We start from the raw sequence: 15,036 nt of genomic DNA on the forward strand, positions 1-15,036 counted from the left end.
TAGCATTTCCAATGGAGATTAAATTCAAAAAGTGACATAAATAATTAAGCATAATAATAGTAATTCAGGATCACACAGTGGCACAGCAGGAGAGCTGCTGCCACAAAGCACCAGAGACCTAGGAAAGTATAAAAGTAAAAGAGAAGAAGTACAACATAGCAAAGATGAGCGGGAAACAAGAGGATTGGGTAATGTTTAAAGAGCAACAGAAGATAACTAAAAAGACAATACAGGGAGAAAAGATGAGGTATGAAGGTAAGCTAGCCAAGAATATAAAGCAGGATAGTAAAAACATCTTTAGGTATGTGAAGAGGAAAAAAATAGTTAAGACCAAAGTTGGACCCTTGAAAACTGAAAAAGGTGATTTCATTATGGGGAACAAGGAAATGGCAATTGAGTTGAACAGGTACTTTGGATCTGTCTTCACTAAGGAGGACACAAACAATCTTCCTGATGTACTAGTGGCCAGAGGATCTGGGATGACAGAGGAACTGAAGGAAATTCACATTAGACAGGAAATGGTGTTGGATAGACTGATGGGACTGAAGGCTGATAAATCCCCAGGGCCTGATGGTCTGCATCCCAGGGAACTTAAGGAAGTGGCTCTAGAAATCGTGGATGCATTGGTGATAATTTTCCAATGTTCTATAGACTCAGGATCAGTTCATGTGGATTGCAGGGTAGCTAATGTTATCCCACTTTTTAAGAAAGGCGGGAGAGAGAAAACAGGGAATTATAGACCAGTTAGCCTGACATCGCTGGTGGGGAAGATGCTGGATTCAATTATAAAAGATGAAATAGTGGCACATTTGGATAGCAGTAACTGGATCGGTCCAAGTCAGTATGGATTTATGAAGGGGAAATCAAGCTTGACTAATCTTCTGGAATTTTTTTGAGGATATAACGAGGAAAATGGACAAGGAGAGCCAGTGGATGTAGTGTGCCTGGACTTTCAGATAGCATTTCTGAAAAAATGTCGCACATAGGAGATTAATGGGCAAAATTAGGGCACATGGTATTGGGGGTAGAGTGCTGACATGGATAGAAAATTGGTTGACAGACAGCAAACAAAGATTAGGGATTAACGGGTCCCTTTCAGAAGGGCAGGCAGTGACTAGTGGGGTACCGCAAGGCTCGTTGCTGGGACCACAGCTATTTACAATATACATCAATGATTTGGATGAAGGGATTCAACTTTAGCAACTTTAGCAAATTTGCAGATGACAGAAAGCTGGGTGGCAGTGTGAACTGTGAAGAGGATGCTATGAGAATGCAGGGTGACTTGGACAGGTTGGGGGAGTGGGCAGATGCATGGCAGATGCAGTTTAATGTGGATAAATGTGAGGTTACCCAATTTGGTAGCAAAAACAGGAAGGCAGATTATTATCTAAATGGTGTCAAGATGGGAAAAGGGGAAGTACAACGGGATCTGGGGGCCTTGTTCATCAGTCAATGAAAGTTAGCATGCAGGTACAGCAGGCAGTGAAGAAAGCGAATGGCATGTTGGCCTTCATGACAAGAGGAGTTGGGTATAGGACCAAACAGGTCCTTCTGCAGTTGTACAGAGCCCTAGTCAGACCACACCTGAAGTATTGTGAGCAGTTTTGGTCCCCTAATTTGAGGAAGAGCATTCTTGCTATTGAGGGAGTGCAGCGTAGGTTCACACGGTTAATTCCCAGGATGGCGGGACTGTCATATGCTGAGAGAATGGAGCAGCTGGGCTTATATACTCTGGAATTTAGAAGGATGAGAGGGTTCTTATTGAAACATATAAGATTATTAAGGGTTTGGACACACTAGAGGCAGGAAACATGTTCCCGATGTTGGGGGAGTCCAGTACCAGGGGCCACAGTTTAAGAATAAGGGGTAAGGCATTAAGATCGGAGATGAGGAAACACTTTTTCACACAGAGAGTTGGGAGTCCATGGAATTCTCTGGCTCAGAGGCTGGTGGAAGCCGGTTGTCTGGATACTTTCAAGAGAGAGCTTGATAGGACTCTTAAAGATAGCAGAGTCAGGGGATATGGGGTGAAGGCAGGAACGGGGTACTGATTGTGGATGATCAGCCATGATCACATTGAATGGCGGTGCTGGCTCGAAGGGCCGAATGGCCTACTCCTGTTCATTGTCTGTTCTCACTGTGACTGCGTGCGTTTTCCCTGGGTGCTTCAGTTTCCTCCCACATTCCAAAAACATGCAGGTTTGTAGTCTTGGCTTCCGTAAATTGCCCCTTGTGTTTCGGGAGTGAATAACATAGAGAGAACATAGTGTGAACTGGCGATCCAAGGTCAGCGCGGACTTGGTGAGCCAAACGGCCTTGTTCCATGGTGTATCCCTAAACTAAACTAAAATCTCGTTTTTGCTTATCTCTCTTAACTTAGGTCCTCGGTCTACACACACATGAGCAAGAAGCCACCGGCCATTCTCATGAAAACAAAGGATATATTTGGAAAATGTTTACTGTACTCGGAGGAATATATGTATTTTTCCTAATTGAAAAGCTTTTTTCACTCATCTTAACCGTTAGAGGGCAGGTAAGATCAAAAAGGAACACTTACTGAAATAAATAATTCAGCATGATTTGAGATTGTTATTGAAAGAAATGCTCACTCAATATTTATGCGGAATCTGGGCATTCCTCTGAGCAACTAGGTAACTCAAAAGATAGATGAAAGCATGGTGATAGATGTTATCCATAAGGAGCAACAAAAAAAAACTGCTGGAGGAACTCAGCAAGTCAACATAGAAAAATAGAAACAGAAAATAGGTGCTGCCTTCTCTCCATACCCCCTGATCCCCTTAGCCACAAGGGCCACAACTAACTCCCTCTTAAATATAGCCAATAAACTGGCCTCAACTACCTTCTGTGGCAGAGAATTCCAGAGATTCACCACTCTCTGTGTGAAAAATGGTTTTCTCATCTCGGTCCTAAAAGATTTCCCCCTTATCCTTAAACTGTGACCCCTTGTCCTGGACTTCCCCAACATCGGGAGCAATCTCCTGCATCTAGCCTGTCCAACCCCTTAAGAATTTTGTAAGTTTCTATAAGATCCCCTCTCAATCTCCTAAATTCTAGAGAGTATTCTATACCCCCTGATCCCCTTAGCCACAAGGGCCACATCTAACTCCCTCTTAAATATAGCCAATGAACTGGCCTCAACTACCTTCTGTGTCAGAGAATTCCAGAGATTCACCACTCTCTGTGTGAAAAATGGTTTTCTCATCTCGGTCCTAAAAGATTTCCCCCTTATCCTTAAACTGTGACCCCTTGTTCTGGACTTCCCCAGAACAAGGGGTCACATAGCATCAATGGAAGCAAAGGGATCGTTGACCATCTCTTTGCCTCCACAGATGCAGCTTCATCCACTGAGTTTCTCCCAGTTTTGGTTTTCGTTCTGGATTCCAGTGTCTGCATTCTCTTGTGTATCTGTTGTCTATATATTAGACTTTGAGAAAGCTGCACATGATAGCCTATTCCAGAACATTAAAGAGATTTGCAATCAAAGGAGAACTGGAGAATTGGACCGTCTGAAGAAGGGTCTCGACCCAAAACATCACCCACTACTTCTCTCCAGAGATGCTGCCTGTCCCGCTGCATTACTCCTGCAGTTTGTGTCTGGAATTGGATCCAAATTTGGTGATTGGCGATAGGAGGCGGAGTGTTGAGGTGGAAAGAAGGTTTTTCAATGGAAATTTGTGACCTGTGATGAACAGTGCTGTCAGTGATCCAAATTAGCAACTTGAATAAGAATGTAGGAAGAATGATGAGTAAATTTGCAGACGACATAAAAGTCAGTAGCGATGTAACGAGGAATATTGCTGAAAGATAGCGCAGAATCAGATGGAGAGATAACCAGAGCATTGGCAGGTGGAAGATAATCACAGAAAGTATGAGGTGATGCTCTTTGGGAAGTCCATTCAGAGTATATAGAACATAGAACAGTACAGTACAGGAACGGGCCATTGGCCGACAATGTTTGTGCAACCTCCAAATCCAGCCGAACCAGTCCTATAAAGCTGAATCATAACTTACTGACTTATATTCAATGACCCTAGCAATCTTCTTCTTCTTCATTCGTGTGGCATGCACAACCTAAAGTTGTTGGACAACTTGTTCTATTTGTGCACGTCGAGTTGATTGCATTAGTCGAAACAGGGCGGACCACGTGAAAGTTGCAATCTTCCACCCCACCCTAGCAATGAAGGCAAACATACCATACTCCTTCTCTAAGGAGCACTTGTGGTTTACTTGTGGTGTCACCTTTAGTGAGCTATAAATGTGGACTCCAAGATCCCCCTGCACATCAATGTTATTAAAGGTCTTGCCATTTCTCTCTCTCCTTACATTCAACCTCCCAAAGTGCAACACCTCAGACCTGCTCAGATTAAACTCCATCTGCCATTTCTCCGCCCATTTCTGCAGCTGGTCTCTATCCCGCTGTATCCTCTGGCAGTATTCCTCACCGTCTGCAACTCCTCCAAATTTGGTGTTGTCAGCAAACCTGCTCACCAACCGATATATATTTATGTCTAAGTCATTTATATATCACAAACACCAGAGGTCCCAGCTGAAGCCTACTCGTCAGGAACCTCCAACCTTATCTACCATCAACCACTACGCTCTTTGAAAAATATATTGTGAATATATAGGTATATACAGTAACTATATATTTACATATATAGTAAATTGAAAGTCACTGAGAACTATTGATGAAAGTTATTTTTGTAACTTTGTAGGTGCCGTATACAAATTCTTGTAGACTCTTTGCATACTTGTGTATCGTATGCAAAACAAAGAATTTCACTGTACCAAGGACGTGACAATAAGGTATCAATTAGACCTTGTAATAGACCTAATTAGACATGAATGAATCAATCCATTGTTCCCCATTGTTCCCCAGAAGTGGATAGACTGGTGGTGAAGACATATGTCATTATAGGTCAGCACAGAGAATATAATATGTGGGAGGGTATTTCGAAACATTACAAAATATTAGTAGACCACACTTGGAATATTGTGTGCAGTTTGTGTGCAGAATATTGTGTGCAGTTCTTGTCACCATGGTAGAAGCAGGATATGATTGCACTGGATAGAGTGCCAAGGAAATTAATCATGATGGTGCCTTGACTGGAGAACATTAGGCATGGAGGCAGATTGATCAGGCTGCATATATTTTCCTTGGAGTGAAGGAGGCTGAGGGATGACTTTCTAGAGGTTCAGAAAATAATAAGAGGCATACATAGGGTAGTTAGACTTACTTCCCATGAATCTACACGAACAGTCAATCACAGAGAGTCAAACCTATTTCTACGCTGCATCTGGTAAGATGCTACATGGATTAAGCTTATCCTATGTTTGATCAGTTAGTAAAATAAAGCCCTTGAAATAATGCCCTTGCTGTCCAACAACAAAGCAAGTGGCTTGGATCATATTTCTGCCGAACATCTCAAGTATGCGAGTATGAGGATAGCTCCTCTCCTTGCTATTTGTTTTACTGGCTTTATGACTCATGGCTTGTTACCAGACTCAATGTTGTCTGTTCTGCTAGTGCCGATCATTAAGGACAAAGCTGGTAAAGTAGGCAGCCTAAATAATAACAGGCCCATAGCTTTAGCCAGCATATTGTCAAAAGTCCTAGAAAGAATTCTGGATAGAGTAAATGAGTTTGTTAACTCCACAGATAACCAGTTTGGTTTTAAAGCTAAACATGGCACTGACTTGTGCATATATGCCCTAAAGGAGATTGTAAACAAATATAAAAACAAATAATTTCTTATGTGCTTTATTGATGCTTCCAAAGCCTTTGACCGTGTTAATCATAGAAAGCAGTTTGTTAAAATGAGTCAAAGAGGGGTGCCTAAATACATTGTGAGAATTCTGGCTTACAGGTATGCCCACCAGACTATGCAAGTAAAATGGCGCAATAGGGTCTCAGCCCCATTTGGGATTAGCAATGGTGTTAGACAAGGGGGGATTTTGTCCCCAGTCCTTTTTAATCTTTATATTGATGATCTGTCCAACTAATCGAAAGCCTGTAATACTGGGTGCATGATTGGTAATATTTTAGTGAACCATATTATGTATGCAGATGATCTTGTGGTCTTTAGTCCATCTAACGCTGGTCTCCAGCAGCTCCTTACTATATGTTCTGTGTATGGTGTGGAACATGATATTAAATATAATGCTTGGAAGAGTGCTGTTATGATCTGTAGAACCAAAGAGGATAAATGTCTAAAATTTCCTGATTTTAAATTGTCTGACAATAAACTTAGTGTCTGTAATGAGGTAAAATATCTTGGGCATTTTATTACAGAACAAATGATAGATGATGAGGATATTTATAGGCAACGACGTATGCTGAATGTACAGGCAAATAGTCTCTTGCGTAAGTTTGATGCATGCACAGATGTGGTGAAGATGTCTCTGTTTAGAGCATATTGCACACCACTGCACATTGCACACCTGTGGTCAAACTACGGAAAGACAAGTTTGCAGAGAGTAAAGGTGGCCTATAATGATGCCATGAGAACACTGCTAAGGAAACCTAGATGGTGCAGTGCTAGTAACATGTTTGTGGTTGCTGGAGTCAGTACTTTAGAAGCTATCCTAAGAAATCATATGTATAAATTCATTTACAGGATAAATGAATCTAAAAATGTAATTATTATGTCCTTGTCAAACATAAGGTTTAGCACTACACGCTACGAATCCCATTTGTGGAGACACTGGTATCGCTGTCTAATTGTAGGACATTGATCATTCTTTTATTCTGGATTTTAAATCATGTATTGTGTTTTTTTTTGTATATAATTTATGATGCCTTTATAAGTGATATACTAAGATTTTATGTATTTTATGGTGTTTTTATATGCAACGTATTTTATGTAATGCCGTCTCTTGTCTGGACCTTGAGTCTGAAATAAAGTTTAATAATAATAATAATAATAATAATAATAATAATAATAATAATAATAATAATAATAATAATAATAATAATAATAATAATAATAATAATCGGATTGTTGTTGCTGTTGCCTGCCTAACAAACAACAGCCCGCGCAAAATCTCCAAATGCTTGTAAATGTTTTCTCAAAGCACGGATATCTTGGAATCATGATTTTTTTTTTTGGTCAACTTCAGTTTTTACATTAGCACATTTTTCCAAGACTGGAAATGTGAGCAATCCATTTTTTTATGCACATTTATGTCTGCCTTCATCAAACCAAGCAAACAGTCATTCTGTGTGAATGTAACTTACTTTAAGGGTAATAACAGCAGAAATACTCAGCAATTCAGGCAGCATCAATGGCAACAAAGACACCTCGTCAGAATTGGGAGAAAAAAGAGAAAAACATTTAAGTGTTCAATTGGATATGCATTGTATGTGTCGATTTTCATTTTCATTTATTCTAAGGGAGATTTTTTTAGTTTTTAGAGATACAGCGCAGAAACAGGCCCTTCAGGCCACCATGTCTGCGCCGACTAGCAATCCCCGCACACTAACGATATCCGACACACTAGGGACAATTTACAATAATACCACGCCAAGTAGCCTACAAACCTGGACGTCTTTGGAGTGTGGGAGGATACCGGAGTTCCCGGAGAAAACCCATGCAGGTCACAGGGAGAACGTACAAACTCCATAAGACAAGCACCTGTAGTCAGGATCAAACCCGGGACTCTGGCGCTCTAAGGCAGCAACTCCACTGCTGCGCAACCGTGCTGTCGAGATACAACTGCTGATCAATTTTAAAGTAACTCAATGCCAATTTTCACTGAAGATCCCAGTTGATATGGTTGCTTAAAGTCCTTCCCAAAGACTAACTGTTAGAGATTGGGGGAACAGACACATTGCAGTGCCTCTCCTGTGCATGGGTAGGAAAAAATGGACTAGGGAGAGCCAGTGGATGTAGTGTACCTGGACTTTCGAAAACCTTTGATAAGGTCCCATATAGGAGATTAGTGGGCAAATTTACAGCACGGTATTGGGGGTAGGGTACCTACATGGAGAGAAAATTGGTTGGCAGACAGGAAACAAAGAATGGGGATTAACAGGACCCTTTTAGAATGGCAGGCAGAGGGTGCCGCAAGGCTCGGTGCTGGGACCGCAGCTATTTACCATATGCATTAATGATTTAGATGAAGGGATTAAAAGTAACATCAGCAAATTTGCAGATGACACAAAGCTGGGTGGCAGTGTGAACATTGAGAAGGATGTTATGAGAATGCAGTGTGACTTGGACAGGTTGGGTGAGTGGGCAGATGCATGGCAGATGCAGTTTAATGTGGATAAATGTGAGGATATCCACTTTGGTGGCAAGAACAGGAAGGCAGATTATTATCTGAATGGTGTCAAGTTAGGAAAAGGGGAAGTACAACGAGATCTGAGTGTCCTTGTTTATCATTGAAAGTAAGCATGCAGGCACTAGCAGGCAGTGAAGAAAGCTAATGGCATGTTGGCCTTCATAACAAGAGGAGTTGAGTATAGGAGCAAACAGGTCCTTTTGCAGTTGTACAGAGCCCTAGTGAGACCACACCTGGAGTATTGTATGCTGTTTGTGTGGAGTATTGTCTCCAAATTTGAGGAAGGACATTCTTGCTATTGAAGGAGTGCAGCACAGGTTAATTCCCGGGATGGCGGGACTGTCATAAGTTGAAAGAATAGAGTGACTAGGCTTGTATACACTGGAATTTAGAAGGATGAGAGGATATCTTATTGAAACATATAAGATTACTAAGGGATTGGACACGCCAGAGGCAGGAAACACGTTCCCAATGTTGGGGGAGTCCAGATCCAGTGGCCACAGTTTAAAAATAAGGGGTAGGCCATGTGGAACATAGTTAAGAAAAAACCTATCACACAGAGAGTTGCAAATCTGTGGAATTCTCTGCCTCAGAAGGCAGAGGAGGCCAATTCTCTGGATGCTTTTAAGAGAGAGTTAGATGGGGCTCTTAAAGATAGCAGAGTCAAGGGATATGGGGAGAAGGCAGGAACGGGGTACTGATTGTGGATGATCAGCCATGATCACAGTGAATGGCGGTGCTGGCTCGAAGTGCGGAATGGCCTACTCCTGCACCTATTGTTTATTGTGTCTTGTCTAACCCCTTCTAATGCAGTCTGACTTTTGTCAGCGTGCACCTGTGGTTCCAGTTGGAAATCTCACTGTAGTGACCACCTGTCGAGAGCCTGCAATTCCAACCAACAGGGGAGGAAGAATCACTCAGGGCAACTGCTTACAGTAGAACCATGCTGTAAAATTACAGAATGTATAGCAGTATCTGCATAATGTCTCAGATGTGCTCAGACAGTGAACCTGACAGTGTAGATAGGACATGTTGTTCAGTGTGGGCACGTTTGGCTGACGGGACCTGATTCCATGCTGTACAAACCTATGACTCTTTGACTAGACAGCTGTGAAGAAGCTTTCCAAAAAGCCCTTCCAGCTATAAGTGACAGGAGCTGATGAATATATATCATCTATGTCTTCATTAATAGATGAAAAAGCAGAACATTGAAGATATTTTCATTTGCATCACTAATTATTCCTCAGTCACAGTAGGATTTAACTGTTGCAGCCTGAAGAAGTGTTCCCACCCGAAACATCGCCTATTCTTTTTCTCCGGAGATGCTGCCTGACCCCCCAGGTTACTCCAGAATTTTGTGTCTAGCTTTGGTATAATCCAGCATTTGATGTTCCTTCCTACACTTTTAACAGTTGCAAGGCAGGTTAAGACAATGGCAGCACTAATACCATTTGCTCTCATTTGTACTTATGCAAGCTGTTCCAGTTAGTGTCAGCTGGTGGTCCTACTGCCAGAAGCCAAGTCTCAAAACTGGGCTCTGGAATCAATGGCAAGTGAAGACTCTGGGCTGTTCTGATTTTAATTTCAAAACCACTTCACATCTGAGCCCCTACGGGGTAAGCAGCAGAGGCAACATCAATCTGTGATTCTTGTCAATCAACGAGTTAAAGAAAATGCACAAATATTTAGCCTTTAGTGAAATACTGGTGGAATTTAACAATACTTTCCTTCTCCCAACGTAGGCATTTGGAAAAGGACATTTAGCACATTCACATGATGTTCCAATGGAGTCCAATCTGAACAGTCAATCAGAGCGAGGCAAATCTATTTCTACTCTGCAACTGGTAAGATGCTACATGGATGAAGCTTATCTTAAGTTTGATCAGGCAGTAAGATAAAGCCAGAAAACATGTTAAAATACATTTTACTAGTATCCATCAACAGAGTGTGAGAATGGATATAAACTGTCTTTGACCTAATTTACAGTGCTCCTGATTTTCCAACAAAGTAAATTTTACTAACCAGAAAGAGAAAGATACGGCAAAACAAGCATGTTCCGACCTACACTTTTACTGAGCTCAGTTCTGTGGTACAAATGACAATTTATTTTTAAGGTCATGCGCTCAGTGAGTATTTAAAATAAAATAATGGCCTGGCAACTGGCCAATGGAGCAATCTTTGGGTAAGGAGTTTTTTTAAAGATACAGCGTGGAAACAGGCCCTTCAGCCCATCGAAGCTGCGTTGACCACGATCACCCGTACTTTAATTCTATCTTACACGCAAGGGACAATTTACAGAAGCCAATTAACCTACAAACCTGAGCATCTTTGGAATGTGGGAGGAAACCGGAACACCATAGTACCCGGAGGATACCCTGCAGTCACAGGGAGAATGTACAAACTCCGTACAGACAGCACATGTATTCAAGATCAAACCCAGGTCTCTGGCGCTGTCAGGCAGAAACTACCGCTGCGCTACTGTGCTGTACTGAGTTGCCTTGAGTTTCCAGCACCTGATGGTAGTTGGAAAGATTAGGGTCGTAGAAGGGTGATGATTGCAGCAAGGGGAAATAGAAAGAGGAAAATTACTGAGAAGTTGACCAAGGGCTTTCATGGGTCAACCACCAGTAATGAGGTCCCTCTCCCCCTGACCGACAGCAAGTGTTGACAGAGGCACCTATCGTTTGCTTCACTGCAGAATTTCACAACTGCTGTTAAACCAACTCTATATTTACAATCAGATCCCAATTAAATTTGCAAAACTTAAGTCTTATACCCATCTTTTAAAATATTCTGCTAAAGGTATATTTGAGATTTTATTTGTTAACTTAATCAAAGGTTCAAAACTCCCCTGTCCCACTTAGGAAACCTGAACGGAAACCTCTGGAGACTTTGCGCCCCACCCAAGGTTACCGTGCGGTTCCCGGAGCTTGCAGGTGGTTGCCGGAGGTTGCAGGTAGTGAAAGCAGGTAGGGAGACTGACAGAAACCTCCGGGAACCGCACGGAAACCTTGGGTGAGGCGCAAAGTCTCCAGAGGTTTCCGTTCAGGTTTCCTAAGTGGGACAGGGGCATTACAAATCCCACTTGATTTATTCAAGGTATGGTTAGGTTTACGTCCAGTTTTTTAAACTTTGATATGACACACCTTTATTTCTGAATATTTATAAAATTGTTTTTTTTAATGTAAAAATAGTTTCATTAATATTACAAAACACAAAGTGTTGGCGTAACTCAGCAGGAAAGTCAGTCTGAAGAAGGGTCTCGATCCGAAACGTCGCTTATCCATTCTCTCCATGGGTGCTGGCTGACCCGCTGAGTTAACCTGGCACCTTCTGTTTTGCCCAAGAACTGCACTTTCTTGTGTCCCCATTAAAATTACATTTGGTATGTTTAAATTTATCTCATTTCACTCTGAATAATAATGTCATTCAATCATTTAATCCAAACTAACACCATAACATTGATTGTGAATGTTTAGCAGGGAATACATTAAAAGGATTGTCAAGCTGGTCTTGGTTATATATTTTTAACTTTATCCCATTTCGAAAACAGCGAAATCCAGAAGATTCAGAAAACGTTGAAAACCCTACCGACAATGCAATAGGCAGTAATTCTGAAAATGACACAAGTAAGTACATCATTTTCAATGATTGCAGGACACACAAAAGGAGTTTAGAAACAAGTTGGATATGGAGAGGATGTTTCCACCAGTGGGAGAGTCGAGGACCAAAGTTCATAGCCTCAGAATTAAAGGACATTCTTTTAGGAAAGAGATGGGGAGAAATTTCTTCAATCTGTGGAATTCTTTGCCACAGAAGGCAGTGAAGGCCAAGTCAGTGGATACTTTTAAGGCAGAGATAGATAGATTCTTGATTAGTACCTTGTGTCGGAGGTTATGGGGAGAAGGGGTTAGGAGGGAGAGATAGATCAGCCAAGAATGAATGTCGGAGTAGACTTGACGGGTCGAATGACCTAATTCTACTCCCATCCCTTATGACGGTATGAGTTATTTGTATAAGATTTGGATGCATAAATAGTGTGTAGACACTGCTTTGTTTACATTAGGTCATACGAGCAATCATTTCTGGATCAAATAGCAACAAACAAAGAATAGTGCTCCATTTCCTTAGCATGTTGACACATCTCATGACACATCAAAACCTCATTTTTAAATCATGCTAAAAGCATCATACTAAGTTCAGGATTGAGGTGGCAAGTAAAGAACATGCACATACCTGTAGGTGCCACTTCAATGTCCTGTTTAATGTGGATCTGCCTTCTTTGCACTAATCCATTGTTTTAAAATCAGTGATGAATTGTAAGCTCTGATCACTGGCCCTTGATCAGCTTGCACCTTGCGGGAGCTTGCCACCACTTGCAACATGATTGCAATTCAGGGCTGTTCATTACACGGAGATATATACATACCCAATAGATTGCCGTGTCCAAACCTGCACGTCTTTGGATTGTGGGAGGAAATCGGAGCACCCGGAGAAAACCTATGCGGTCACAGGGGGAACATACAAACTCCGCACAGACAGCCCCCGTTGTCAGGATCAAACCCAGGTCTCTGGCGCTGTAAAGCAACAACTCTATCACTGCACCAAGTGGGCACCAAGATGGGGATATCCATATGGGGAATAGATTAGGACAATGAAGTGGCGCTTTAAACTAGTATGGTTGGGGGGAGGGACTCAAATTGGGAAAGCTAGCAGTCAGTGTGTGAGGCAGGAGGCAGAGAATGGTAGCACTCTGACCCAAAATGTAGGGGAGAAAGACAATAAACAGAGAATAAGAGAGGGTGGGTTTCTTAAATGTGTATATTTTAATGCTAGAAGCATTGTAAGAAAGGTGGATGAACTTAGAGCCTGGATTGACACCTGGAAGTATGATGTTGTGGCGATCAGTGAAACATGGTTGCAGGAGGGCTGTGATTGGAAACTAAATATTCCAGGATTTCGTTGCTTCAGGTGTGATAGAATTGGAGGGGCAAGGTGTTGCATTGCTTATCAGGGAAGATATTACAGCAGTGCTTTGGCAGGATAGATTAGAGGGCTCATCTAGGGAGGCTATTTGGGTGCAACTGAGAAATGGGAAAGGGGTAGCAACACTTATAGGGGTGTATTATAGACCGCCAAATGGGGAGCGAGAATTGGAAGAGCAAATATGTAAGGAGATTGCAGATATTAGTAGTAAGCACAAGGTAGTGATTGTGGGAGATTTCAATTTTCCACACATAGACTGGGAAACACATTCTGTAAATGGGCTGGATGGGTTGGAGTTTGTAAAATGGGTGCAGGATAGTTTTTTGCAGCAATACATAGAAGTACCTACTAGAGAAGGGGCAGTGCTGGACCTCCTGTTAGGAAATGAGACGGGTCAGGTGGCAGAGGTATGCATTGGGGAACAGTTCGGGACCAGTGATCACAATACCATTAGTTTCAATATAATTATGGAGAGGGTCAGAACCGGACCTAGGGTTGTGATTTTTGATTGGAGAAAGGCTAACTTTGAGGAGATGCGAAAGGATTTAAAAGGAGTAAATTGGGACATTTTGTTTTATGGGAAAGATGTGGAAGAGAAATGGAGTACATTTAAAGGGGAAATTTTAAGAGTACAGAATCTTTATGTCCCTGTTCGGTTGAAAGGAAATAGTAAAAATCGGAAAGAGCCATGGTTTTCAAGGGAAATTGGACACTTGGTTCGGAAAAAGAGGGAGATCTACAATAATTATAGGCAGCATGGAGTAAATGAAGTGCTTGAGGAGTATAAAGAATGTAAAAAGAATCTTAAGAAAGAAATTAGAAAAGCTAAACGAAGATATGAGGTTGCTTGGCAGTAAGGTGAAAGTAAATCCAAAGGGTTTCTACAGCTATATTAATAGCAAAAGGATAACGAGGGATAAAATTGGTCCATTAGAGAGTCAAAGTGGACAGCTATCTGCAGAGCCAAAAGAGATGGGGGAGATATTGAACAATTTCTTTTCTTCGGTATTCACCAAGGAGAAGGATATTGAATTATGTGAGGTAAGGGAAACAAATAGAGTCGCTATGGAAACTATGAGATTCAAAGAAGAGGAAGTACTGACACTTTTGAGAAATATAAAAGTGGATAACTCTCCAGGTCCGGACAGGATATTCCCTAGGACATTGAGGGAAGTTAGTGTAGAAATAGCAGGGGCTATGACAGAAATATTTCAAATGTCATTAGAAACGGGAATAGTACCGGAGGATTGGCGTACTGCGCATGTTGTTCCATTGTTTAAAAAGGGGTCTAAGAGTAAACCTAGCAATTATAGACCTGTTAGTTTGACGTCAGTGGTGGGCAAATTAATGGAAAGGATACTTAGAGATAATATATATAAACATCTGGATAAACAGGGTCTGATTAGGAACAGTCAACATGGATTTGTGCCTGGAAGGTCATGTTTGACTAAACTTCTTGAATTTTTTGAAGAGGTTACTCGGGAAATTGATGAGGGTAAAGCAGTGGATGTTGTATATATGGACTTCAGTAAGGCCTTTGACAAGGTTCCTCATGGAAGGTTGGTTAAGAAGGTTCAATGGTTGGGTATTAATGGTGGAGTAGCAAGATGGATTCAACAGTGGCTGAATGGGAGATGCCAGAGAGTAATGGTGGATGGTTGTTTGTCAGGTTGGACGCCAGTGACTAGTGGGGTGCCACAGGGATCTGTGTTAGGTCCACTGTTGTTTGTCATGTACATCAATGAT

General features: G+C 41.7%; 1 protein-coding gene across 1 annotated transcript in view; it reads left to right on the forward strand.

Moving 5' to 3' along the window:
- Positions 1-15,036, forward strand: part of slc39a12 (solute carrier family 39 member 12) — a 74,959-nt gene that overhangs the window by 38,228 nt on the left and 21,695 nt on the right. The window contains exons 8-10 of the mRNA XM_033015280.1: positions 2,381-2,533; positions 10,047-10,148; positions 11,858-11,933. Coding sequence (XP_032871171.1) covers positions 2,381-2,533; positions 10,047-10,148; positions 11,858-11,933 — 331 coding nt within the window. The remainder of the gene's footprint in view (positions 1-2,380; positions 2,534-10,046; positions 10,149-11,857; positions 11,934-15,036) is intronic.

The sequence above is a fragment of the Amblyraja radiata genome, chromosome 2, assembly GCF_010909765.2.
Source record: "Amblyraja radiata isolate CabotCenter1 chromosome 2, sAmbRad1.1.pri, whole genome shotgun sequence".
NCBI classification, from domain to species: domain Eukaryota; kingdom Metazoa; phylum Chordata; class Chondrichthyes; order Rajiformes; family Rajidae; genus Amblyraja; species Amblyraja radiata.